An 11,513-nucleotide genomic window follows, 5' to 3' on the forward strand; every position below is an offset into this window, starting at 1 on the left:
TTTTAGAAGAGATTTGCAGCAGTTGGATTGAGATTACAGAGAGAAGCCAAGTCTGAACAGATAACTTTTGATGACAGCATTTCTGATGTCACAGGGGAGTGACTTACAGAGCCAGGGAGCAGAGCAGTTGAACGCTCTGTATCCCATGATGCTAAGGTAGTTAGAGGGAACAAGTTGAGTTGCAGATGAAACCCTGAGAGAGGGGAAGGGATTTATAGGGATTTATTTGTATGCATTTATAGGTGAGGAGCAATGATTTGAAGTTAATCCCGAAATTGCATTCTGATCTATCCAGGAGGTGATAAGGCAACGGACAAGAATGGTTGGAGTGTTTGAAATGAGGAAAGATGGGAGCCGAATAATGTTCCGTAGGTAGAAATAGGCAGACCTGGTGAGATTGTTGATATGGAAATGTTAAGAAAATGTGCTATCTTGGATGACCCCCAACTCAAAAACCATAGTGGAGGGAAGGATGGAGGGGTTGTCATTGTTGATGGCTAAACTATGGGATTTGTGAACGCTGACAAGAAGAATGTCAGTGTTGTGATTTTAAGATAGAAAAAGTTGGAGGAGAACCATGATTTGGTGTATGACTGGGAAGCAGGGTACGTGGATGTCCTTTTGACCTCTTCCATCCTTCAAGTCGGTGCTACATTGTTTTTTGCATTTGCTTCACTTCTGCACCTCAACTTACTTCAATTCAGTCCTTACAGGTGATTTCCATTATCTGCATCAGGCAGCACAGATGGAAACTGTTGTTGAGTGTGTGTGTGTGTGTGTGTGTGTGTGTGTGTGTGTGTGTGTGTGTGTGTGTGTGTGTGTGTGTGTGTGTGTGTGTGTTTGTGCAGAGTCCAGAACAGACAGGCCTAAGCTGATGGCACAGGCTATATACAACTGTATCTTTGTCTGAATTAAGTTTGCTTTTATCCCATACTCTAGTGGTAAGATTTACAAAGGTGGAAGCTGCCTTTTCCAATTAGGTTGTTGAGTTTGGTGTTGAGAAATAGATTGCTCATGATGGTGGATCCAAGGAAGTTGAACCTACTCTCGCCTTCTAGTGTGTAGTTGTTAATAGTTATTTGCTGGGGAGGGAGGGGTCTATACTCTGCACCATTGTTTTTCTTTTGATAGGTAGACTGTCAGCAAACACCCTCAGTTGATGTTACAGAAGCTTGACACAAAAAAAGTGAAAAAATATCCCAAACATTTTGGGCGCCAAAAGTCATTTCTACTTGACACCACAGCAGTTTCTGAGAGGGACTGAGGTACGCTCAGTATAACTGAATGGTCCCCTGCATGTTAGTCTGGATGGACTGGAGAGGCTAAGAAGAGGGAGGCTTACACAAGAGTCTTATCTTTTTACTCCTCAAGTGGACAGCCTACCAGCGGCAATCACACAAGAAAGAAAAAGAAGTGTACAGACTGCCAAGAGCAAGTGGTCAGGGTAGCTGCACTTTATGCCTCCCCTGTGTTTTGCAACATTAGCATACGGGTCACAGCATAGACAAATTTATTAGCAGGTTGATGCAAATCCCTCTAAAATAAGCAGAATTGCTTATTTTGAATTTTACTGAATCCTGTCCAAGTTATTCAATCTTCAGTATTAAAAATGTATGAGTTCAATTTCTGTAATCTGTTTGGATTTTACTGATTTTATTTAGAAGGAAAAGTTAACCTGAGAATGTTTTGAGCAGTGCTTATCACTATTCCATTCCTATTTCATTTTACTAATGATCAAGTTCAAGGTCCTCAAGTTGCCACTCAGCAATTGCCATGTTCCTAAAACTATGAATTACCTTGATGATTTTGTTGTCACAGTTTTTGTGGGAGACTTTGCAAAGATTTATATGTGTCAGAAAAGAGATGAGGAATACAGCTTGTTGTGTATTGAACCTTTACCCTGATCACTCACATCAACTACTCAGTTGCATACGTGAGACTAGTAGGAACAGGTACGTGAGTGATTGACTTTTTCAAGAGCCCTATCACGCTCTACCTGTCAGTATGTCAACAGGCAGAAAACACATAAAAACAACCTTGAACCAAACACATCAGTAGAATCTAAAATTGTAGCATTATACAAGAAACAAAATAAATGCACAGGAGGGACCAACACAAGGAATATATGATATGGTGAGATCATCAGAAGACCCAACGTCATAAACGTCGCACTGCTATCGGAGTTGCACAATTAAACAAAATGGTTCGGTATACAATACCATGAACTGAGGAAACTAAATTTTGATTTACAATGCTGCTGCTTTAGTTATGCCAGATGGTCTAAGCTTGTTCTCAATACCCAATCCTCCATTTAAAAAGGGCAGCCTGGAAGGTGGGACAGTTTTGAATACTGAAGGCACAGGATGCCCATTTAGTTCATTTCTTTGTAGAAAATTGAAGAAAAAAAAACAACAACAACACACATCAGAGTAAACAATCAGAGCACTGCATCATTCGATATTTCTATCCCTCAAGGGAGTTTGACTAGTTGCCATACTGGAACCTCTGGGAGGATGCCTAGCAACTTGAGTTACTACTCTGACCATGGAAGTTGAGCAGGAATGTGTGATTTTTGCATGACAGAGATATTTTCTTTCAGTCAATGTGAGAAATCATGGCCTTTTGTTAAAATAATCAAGAGTACAAGGCGTGTAGTAAAGTTAAATGACTACTTGATTGTGTGAACCTCCAATGCAACAAGTGGAACTGTCAGGATCTCCTCTCTGCAGCCGAGAGGAGACACAGCTGAGATGAATTTGCAATCGGTGCCAGCTGCAGCAGCTGCCGCTAATCAAGATTCCTACAAAGGGCAGCGGCACACTCTGCCTGGTGCCGGAGGATTGAGGATGTCCCAGACCCCTGCCATGACCGGACCACGACCCCGTTGCGACCGGACCCAGCTGGCCGGTGTAACTCTGACCCTGCCCGAGATCCTGCCTTGACCCAGGTGAGCCACCAGACCCTGCGTGTAGACCGGGACCCCCTGGTGGACCATCGGACCGAGACCCAGCCCGAGATCCTGCCTGGGACCCGTCCTGGTGAGACCCAGTTCTTCCCGCCTACAACCTGCTGTCACCCTGCCTGGAACCCGTCCTGGTGAGACCCAGCCCTGTGCAACTCTGTCTTGGGGCCAGGGGCTTACCAGCGACACCCTACCTGCCGTTCAATCCAAATAAAGCGCTTTCAATCCCGATTCCTGCTCTGAGGTGTGGTTCCCTGCCCGAGTCTGCCCCCCGCGCACCGTGACAGGAACTGTTTAATAGATCAGTCAAGTAAGTGTGACAGGATCCAGTGGTTAATTTGATCATTATGCATGCAATGTAGCTTTTGATGATAACTGAGAGGGCAATTCAGACAGGATAATTACTGTCCCAAGCAAATATGCGGAATAGATGTTTAATGACTCTTGACTTGGTTGCTCAGCAGCTTAAAGAGAATGCTCAAGCACCAATTTGTGAGCAGCAGGCTCCAACTGATCTTCATGTGATCTTGGATATTTGGCGACAAGGGCTGCACAACATTAGACCAGGCTTTAGTCATATCTTGCAGAGAACTTTGGGAAGAGTCCACATGTGAGGATGCTCTTTAACAGCAGGGAACAGTTTTAATGCAAAATATTGTTCTAATGATTTATCTAACAAACGTCTAATTCTCTTATGGCCAAGTAACATTAACAGCAACACTCACATATAGGTCATGAATGTAATCAAAGAGCAGCTTTACTTAATGAGATTGAAATGGTCTTCTCCTGGTGAACCAGCACAGATTACCATCTTCCTGTAAGATTGAAAACAGATATCTAGCTTGATGATGCAATATGGGGCCATAACATTGATGCATCAGATATATATTTATGATATGATGGTGAAACAGACTGAAATATGAAATGGGATGTTTGACTAGATTTTTTAAAAATTTTTAGGTCTCTTGCACCTAATAAATGACAAGATTTGAAAATTTAAGGTTTGAAGGATAATTTAGTTTAGGTCTGAATGTATTGCCTGAAACTACATGATAACCTGATGTCACTGATGAAGCAATTCCAATAAAAACAGCTACTACTCTTTATAATTAGAATTAAAAAGCTGTTGGTCCCAAAACTTAGTAAAAGATGATCTCTTCAATATGCACTGTATTCTGTTAAGAGCAGAGAACAAAGTCTGACACAACCACACCACAGACACACGACGAAGGCAAGAAGCTAGGTGTGACATTTTTGAAAAATGTGAGCAGTATAAATGTATAGCTGCAACATTTTGCATTTTCCTTTCTTGTTTGTGGGTTAACTTAAACAGGAGTGTTTTGTGGGTGTTTACTTAAATTATACACATTATCACCCTTCAAATACTTATCATGCATCCATCCTTTTTCCACACATTTTATTACCATAATTAACAACAAATTGATTTGTAGCTAACTCATTCAAAATAAATTTTAGATAAAGCCTCTTCCAAATTGAAAACCATCACAATGTCTACCTGGTTTTGAATTAAGAGCTTAAGTCATTCATTTTATTCATTAGTCATTTTTAATTGACACAGATTAAATTGAAAGTTTGAATAAGTTTAAATGTAAACCTCAAAAGAGTGTCCTCCAAAACATGACCTGGAACCACACTCAAAACAAATATAAATGTTTGAATAGATAACTAAGAAAATGAAAATATAAGTAAAAAGCAAAGAAAGGAGATTAACCTGAAAAGTCTGTAAAAGGAACCCAAGCTCAAGTTGTAGACAGTGAAACATAACTAAAACTTTAGTGGTATGTGTTTAACTGTTGAGACAGACATTTGGAAAGTCATTGTTGACTCAATGACCAATTATCATTTTTAGATCATTACTATGATTAATGGCGTTCCACAATATTGTTTGACAATAAGAGTAAAATGCAGCCTCAGGGCAGGACGGGCCGGTGTCTGCCAGAGCCGGTCCCAAACCCAGATAGATGCAGAGGGTTGCATCAGGAAGGGCATCCAATGTAAAACTTTTGCCAAAACCAAACATGCAAATTAAACCTAATAACCAGATCATACCGGATCAGTTGAGGCCCGGGTTAACAACGACTGCCACTGGTACTGATCACCTACAGGGAACCAATGGAAACTGGGCTACTGTAGGTCAAAGATGGAGAGGAGGAAGGTGTGTTTGGAAGCAGAGAGAGAAGAGGAAAGGCAAGAGTCTGGGACTGAGAGTGGGGACTTTGAATGTTGGGACTATGACAGGAAAAGGTAGACTGGGTATACTGTGTTTCCAGGAGACCAGGTGGAAAGGTAGTAAGGCTAGAAGCTTAGGAGCAAGCTTCAAGCTGTCATGGTACTGACAGGAAGAGATATGGAGTAGGAGTTAGGAGAGACAGCGGTAGATTTTCTGACTCGATTATTAACCAGGATCTTAGAGTGAGAGGATACCTAAGGAATGGAGACAAAGTGTGATGGTGCCTATATTGGGGATGTGCAGAATTGCGGCAACTATAGAGGCATAAAATTGATGAGCCATACAATGAAGTAATGGGAAATAGTAGTGGAAACTAGACTGAGAGCAGAAGTCAGCATTCGTGAACAGCAGTATGGCTTGAATGAGTACTGTGGATGAAGTATTTGCTTTGAGAATTCTAATAGAGAAGTACAGAGAAGGCAAGAGGGAGCTGCATTGTGTTTTCGTAGACCTAGAAAAAGCATATGACAGGGTGCCAAGAGAGGAGCTCTGGTATTGTATGAGGAAGTCTGGAGTGGCAGAGAAGTATGTTAGACTGGTGCAGGACATGTATGCTGGCTGTGAGACACTGGTACGGTGTGCTATAGGGGTAACAGAGAAGTTCAAGGTGGAGGTGGGACTCCATCAGGGATCAGCTCTGAGTCCCTTCTTGTTTGCAATGGTGATGGACAGGCTGACAGATGAGGTTAGACAGGATTCCCCATGGACCATGATGTTTGCGGATGACATTGTGATCTGAAGTGAGAGCAGGGAGCAGAGTGAGGAAAATCTAGAGAGATGGAGGTACGCGCTGGAAAGGAGAGGAGTGAAAGTTAGTCGCAGCAAGACAGAGTATACGTGTGTGAATGAAAGGAACTCAGGTGGAACAGTGAGGCTACAGGGAGTGGAGATCAAGAAGTTGGAGGATTTCAGGTACTTGGGGTCAACAGTCCAGAACATCAGAGAGTGTGGGAAAAGAGGTGAAGAGACAGGTCCAAGCAGGTTGGAATGGGTGGAGAAAAGTGTCAGGGGTACTATGTGATAGAAGACTTTCAGCCAGAATAAAAGGAAAGGTGTACAAGACAGTGGCGAGATCAGCGATGCTGTATGGCCAAGAAACTGTTACAATGATGAAAAGGCAGTAGACAGAGCTAGAGGTTGCAGAGATGAAGATGCTAAGCCTCTCTTTGGGAATGACCACGATGGATAGGATCAGAAAGGAGTCTATCAGAGGAACAGCACATGCTAGATGTTTTGGAGAGAAGGTCAGAGAAGCCAGACTGAGATGGTTCGTTCATGTACAGAGGAGGGATAGTGAATATATTGGTAGACGGATGCTGGAATTGGACCTGCCAGGCAAGAGGTCTTGAGGGAGACCAAAGGAAAGAATTATGGATGTAGTGAGAGATGATATGAAAGTAGCTGGAGTGAGAGAGGAGGATAGAGAGAACAAGGTTAGATGGAGAAGGTTGATTTGCTGTGGCGACCCCTGACGGGAAAAGCCGAAAAGGAGGAGAAGAAGAAGAAGAACAGTAGCAATGTCCAAACTAATGTCAAATTGAAAAATACTTTCACTGGTGACTTCACTGGTGACTTCACTGGTGACTTCACTGGTGACGACGCCACATCAAGTTTGGCGAATTAATTAAAAAAAAAAAAAACATTGCTATGCCATACAAAATGCCTCACCTTAACTCAGAAGGACAGTGACTAACTCTACTCTCTGATTTAGAGGTTTCTGACAACGGTTTGATCAATGGGCTTCATCCATTTAGCAAATGACAAAATTATCACAATAACTGAACCAAAATCTTTTTGGCCGCCCACTATTTATGGAGGAGGCTTAAAAGATTATAACTGTGACTGTTGATTGTAAATCTATACATTTCTTTTAAAATCACAAACTAGTTTACCTTCTAGGAGGCTGTTGATGTGGCTGATACTCAGCTGAATTTATGTAAATAAAAATACAATGGCAGAACTTAACGGTTACCAACGGTTACCTTCAAAATGGCATGTTATTGAATTTTTTGCATAGCATTCTAATCTAGAAATAGCATGTATATGTCAGAAAACCTGACTGTATGTTAGATATTCATAACAATATCTGTTAAGATACATCAAGGGTCACTGTCTGGCTGAAATCAATTCATATAATCAGGCTATTATTACTATTATTTTTTTCCAAATAAAGGTACTCACACTGAAGCACAACACTAGCCAGTTTTAATATGGGAGCGTATCCAGGGGTGGATGTCACTTCTATCCATACTCTGTACAATGACTTAAAATCTCAAAGCCTACATACCTTGAAGACCTCAGAGAAGAAGCCTGAACCAATCTTCTCACAGAAGAAGTCATCGATGCGCGCCAGACTGGACACTGCACTTCTAAGAGCCCGATACGATGATGGGCGGATCCGGTTGGGTGCGTGGATGCTGTGGAGGGGTGGCTCATCCAAGCCAACATGGCCCTCCTCTGGATCACACAGGCAGGATTCTGTGTGGTAGTCCATCATGCTAGTGGACAACAACACTCAGACTGCTACGATGCTTCCCAAAGAATCTATTAGACATAAGTAGTCCTAACTAACCAGGCAGAGATGTCTCCCACCAACATGGTGATTAAAGAACCTGAGAATGGGCCTGTTCTATCCAGGATCCACCTCTGACAAAGGCTTCAGTTCTTCTGTATATATTTCCACAAAAAAAAATGTTTTTTAAATGGTTCTTTTTCCCGTTGTTGAAGTTGCAGTTTGAGATTCGAGCTCAAAATTATCAATAATCTCCACCAGAGCGAGGTTTTGTAACTCACATTGATCTTCTGGCAGGTAAAGCCATTCACGCCATGACCAGTGACTCTTACGGTTTTAAAGATTTCCACATACCGTAAACCTCACGTCAGTGCAATCTGCCGTTTCTTTGGGATGGCGCGCCGGTTGTTGCACGGTGCGGGAAGAAAGCAGGGGGGCAGATGCATTGTAGAGGTATTACGGGCACCTGGTAAAGTTCATGCCGGAACCATTGCAGCAGCAGTGCGAACAAGTATATATGAAACGTGGGATATGTCGGCGTTAGCGGCGACAAGAGAGATGTATCCATCCGACTGAGTGTGAGCCGTGTAAACCGGAGCGCTAGCTAACAACCACTGACGCGTACCGTTAGGTTCCAAATATCCAATTTTCCTTTGTTTCAGATACTATCGACACATTATTGTTATTCATTTAAATACCAATTAGCGTATAGAAATACTGTAATTTTTTTCAGCCCATTAAAAAAATCAAGACTACCGTGAACGCGAGCCGTCAATGACAAGCGAACTACAAACGTAAGTTCATCGTGTTACCTCTTTTCTCACGTCAGATCGAAGGGAATTTAAAATTTGCCGATGGCAGATTACTCATTCAATTATTTCCCGGTAACGCGGTTGTTTCTACTGATGATAATCCTGTCAGAATTTTCGCTTCAGGAGCCGTTCGTTGAGGCGACAACCATAGCGGCCGGGGGTCAAGCTAATAATGCAACACAAGAGCTATTCCTGTGAGAAATTTCACAATAAGAGCTCTGGCGCTGAACGCGTTATGCGATATAAAAATTAATTATTTAATTAATTAATTAAAACCTATCATTTCAGAACAACAGTGATCAAATTTGATGTTGTTTGAACATGCAAGTATTAAAAAAACAAGAAACATACACGGATAGGTACTGAAACCAAAGAAGTATGATTACTTTTGTATATACTTTATGTACTTATATATACTTTAATTTGTCATCTTAATTACAACATTGAATTTCTGACTGTTCAAATGTTCAGCATCAAAATGAGCTGTTGGTTTACTCTGTTTTTTACTCCCCATTTAAATTTAAGGCAATATTTAATATTCCCTAAATAATCTGAATCAGAATCAGCTTTATTGGTATTTTCAGACATATGAGGAATTCGCTGCAGTTTAGTTACACAATGTACTGACATGGAGGAAAAAAGGTTGGATAAAGAACATTATATACAATACCGAATTCAAAGTGCAGAGTGCAATGTAGGTAGACTATTTAAGTAATATTCCACATGATTACAGTGGTCAGTGAGGTAGTGCAAAGAGCAGATGCTTTGCATGTATGGGGTCCTGGGTTCAATCTCCAGCATCTCCGCTGTAAGTCACTTTGCTCAAAAGCATCTGCCAAATGACTGTAATGTAAATATAATGACACATATGTAAGGAGATGTAGGGGATTTAGTTGTATGGTGGAAAATATAACTGCACAAGACTGCATGTTGGAATTCTACATTTTCCAATAATTTTTCCATTTTCATTTTTTAGTTGTATTGATTATACTGTTCCAACCCAGTTACCTTTTTTACATTGCAAAATGGCCCAGACAGTTTTGTGGAAGTCTTCGCTTTGATTATTTTCACTGACCATCTTTTTGACTTTTATAAGTCAAAATTCTGGTGTGTCGTTTCCTAACACTATCTAACTTGACAGCTGGCACACATATGTGAGCTGACAAGAGACTCAGATTGGAGCAGAAAGGCATGACACTAACTGCTTACTTGGAATCAGTTTCATCCTTCCATCGGATTCTTATAAAAAGTGGTGCTTGACCATCGGAGATATACAATCATACCTTAAGAATGTTCCTGTTGAAATGGAAATGATGGACTGGCAATGTCACATATTTGGAAAATTAGAATTAATCTAAATAGAATCATGTACCGGTTATCATTCTTCTCTTGCTTTCATCTTTTCCTTTCATGGATCACCACAGCCAATCAACCACCTCCACCTGACTCAGTTCTCTGTATCCTCTTCTCTCACACAAACCACTTAATGTCCGCTTTCACTTCGTCCGATCTTCTCTTGTTTCTTCCTCTAGACCTCCTGACTGCCAGTGCTAACCCCAGCATCCGTCTACCAATATATTCACTATCCCTCCTTAGGGACATGAGTGAACACACTAATTCTTCTTCTTCTTCTTCTGAACCATCTCAATCTGGCTTCTCTGACCTTCTCTCCAAAACATCTAACATGTGCTGTTCCTCTGATAGACTCATTCCTGATCCTATCCATTGTGGTCACTCCCAAAGAAAACCTCAACATCTTCATCTCTGCAACCTCTAGTTCTGCCTGCTGTCTTTTGGTCATTGTAACAGTTTCTTGGCCATACAGCATCGCTGGTCTCATCACTGTCTTGTGCACCTTTCCATTTATTCTGGCTGATAGTCTTCTATCACATAGTACCCCTGACACTTTTCTCTGTATCCTCTCTGTATCCAAACCTGCTTAGACCTGTCTCTTCACCTCTTTTCCACACTCTCCATTGCTGTGGACTGTTGACCCTAAGTACCTGAAATCCTCCAGCTTCTTGATCTCCACTCCCTGTACCCTCACCGTTCCCCCCGAGTTCTCATTCACACACATATATTCTCTCATTCCTCTCCTTTCCAGCGCATACCTCCACCTCTTTAGATTTTCCTCACTCTGTTCCTTGCTCTCAGATCACAATGTCATCCGCAAACATCATGATTCATGGATATTCCTGTCTAACCTCATCTGTCAGCCTGCCCATCACCATTGCAAACAAGAAGGGGCTCAGAGCTGATCCCTGATTGAGTCTCAACTCCACCTTGAACTTCTCTGTTACTCCTACAGCACACCGTACCAGTGTCTCACAGCTAGCATACATGTCCTGCACCAGTCTAACATACTTCTCTGCCACTCCAGACTTCCTCATACAATACCAGAGCTCCTCTCTTGCCACCCTGTCATATGCTTTTTCTAGGTCTACAAAAACGCAATGCAGCTCCCTCTGGCCTTCTCTGTACTTCTCTATTAGCATTCTCAAAGCAAATACTGCATCAGTAGTACTCTTTCTAGGCATGGAGTAATACTGCTGTTCACAAATGCTGACTTCTGCTCTCAGTCTAGTTTCCACTACTCTTTCCCATAACTTCATTGTATGGCTCATCAACTTAATCCCTCTATAGTTGCCGCAATTCTGCACATCCCCCTTATTCTTAAATAAAGGCACCATCACACTTTGTCTCCATTCCTCAGGCATCTTCTCACTCTCTAAGATCCTGTTTAATAATCGAGTCAGAAAATCTACCGCTGCCTCTCCTAGACACTTCCAAACCTCCACGGGTATATCATCAGGACCAACTGCTTTTCCACTCTTCATCCTCTTTAATACATTCTTCAATTTACTTCTACTAATTTGTGCTACTTTGCGGTCTGCAATAGTCACCTCTTCTACCCTTGCCTCTCTTTGATTTTCCAAATTCATCAGCTCTTCAAAGTACTCTTTCCATCATCCCATC

The 11,513-nt window shown here is 41.7% G+C and overlaps 1 protein-coding gene across 1 annotated transcript in view; it reads right to left on the reverse strand.

Annotated features, from left to right (window-relative positions):
- Positions 1-8,678, reverse strand: part of LOC147217009 (dual specificity testis-specific protein kinase 2-like) — a 30,666-nt gene extending 21,988 nt beyond the window's left edge. Inside the window, exons 1-2 of the mRNA XM_086177004.1 lie at positions 7,786-8,678; positions 7,501-7,711 (exon numbers count right to left, since the gene is read on the reverse strand). Coding sequence (XP_086033130.1) covers positions 7,501-7,711; positions 7,786-7,811 — 237 coding nt within the window. The 5' untranslated portion in view covers positions 7,812-8,678. The remainder of the gene's footprint in view (positions 1-7,500; positions 7,712-7,785) is intronic.
- Positions 8,679-11,513: the final 2,835 nt, after the last annotated feature.

The sequence above is a fragment of the Fistularia commersonii genome, chromosome 29 (genome assembly GCF_037954325.1).
Source record: "Fistularia commersonii isolate RoL2024-O1a breed Wild chromosome 29, RoL_Fcom_v1.0, whole genome shotgun sequence".
Lineage (NCBI taxonomy): Eukaryota > Metazoa > Chordata > Actinopteri > Syngnathiformes > Fistulariidae > Fistularia > Fistularia commersonii.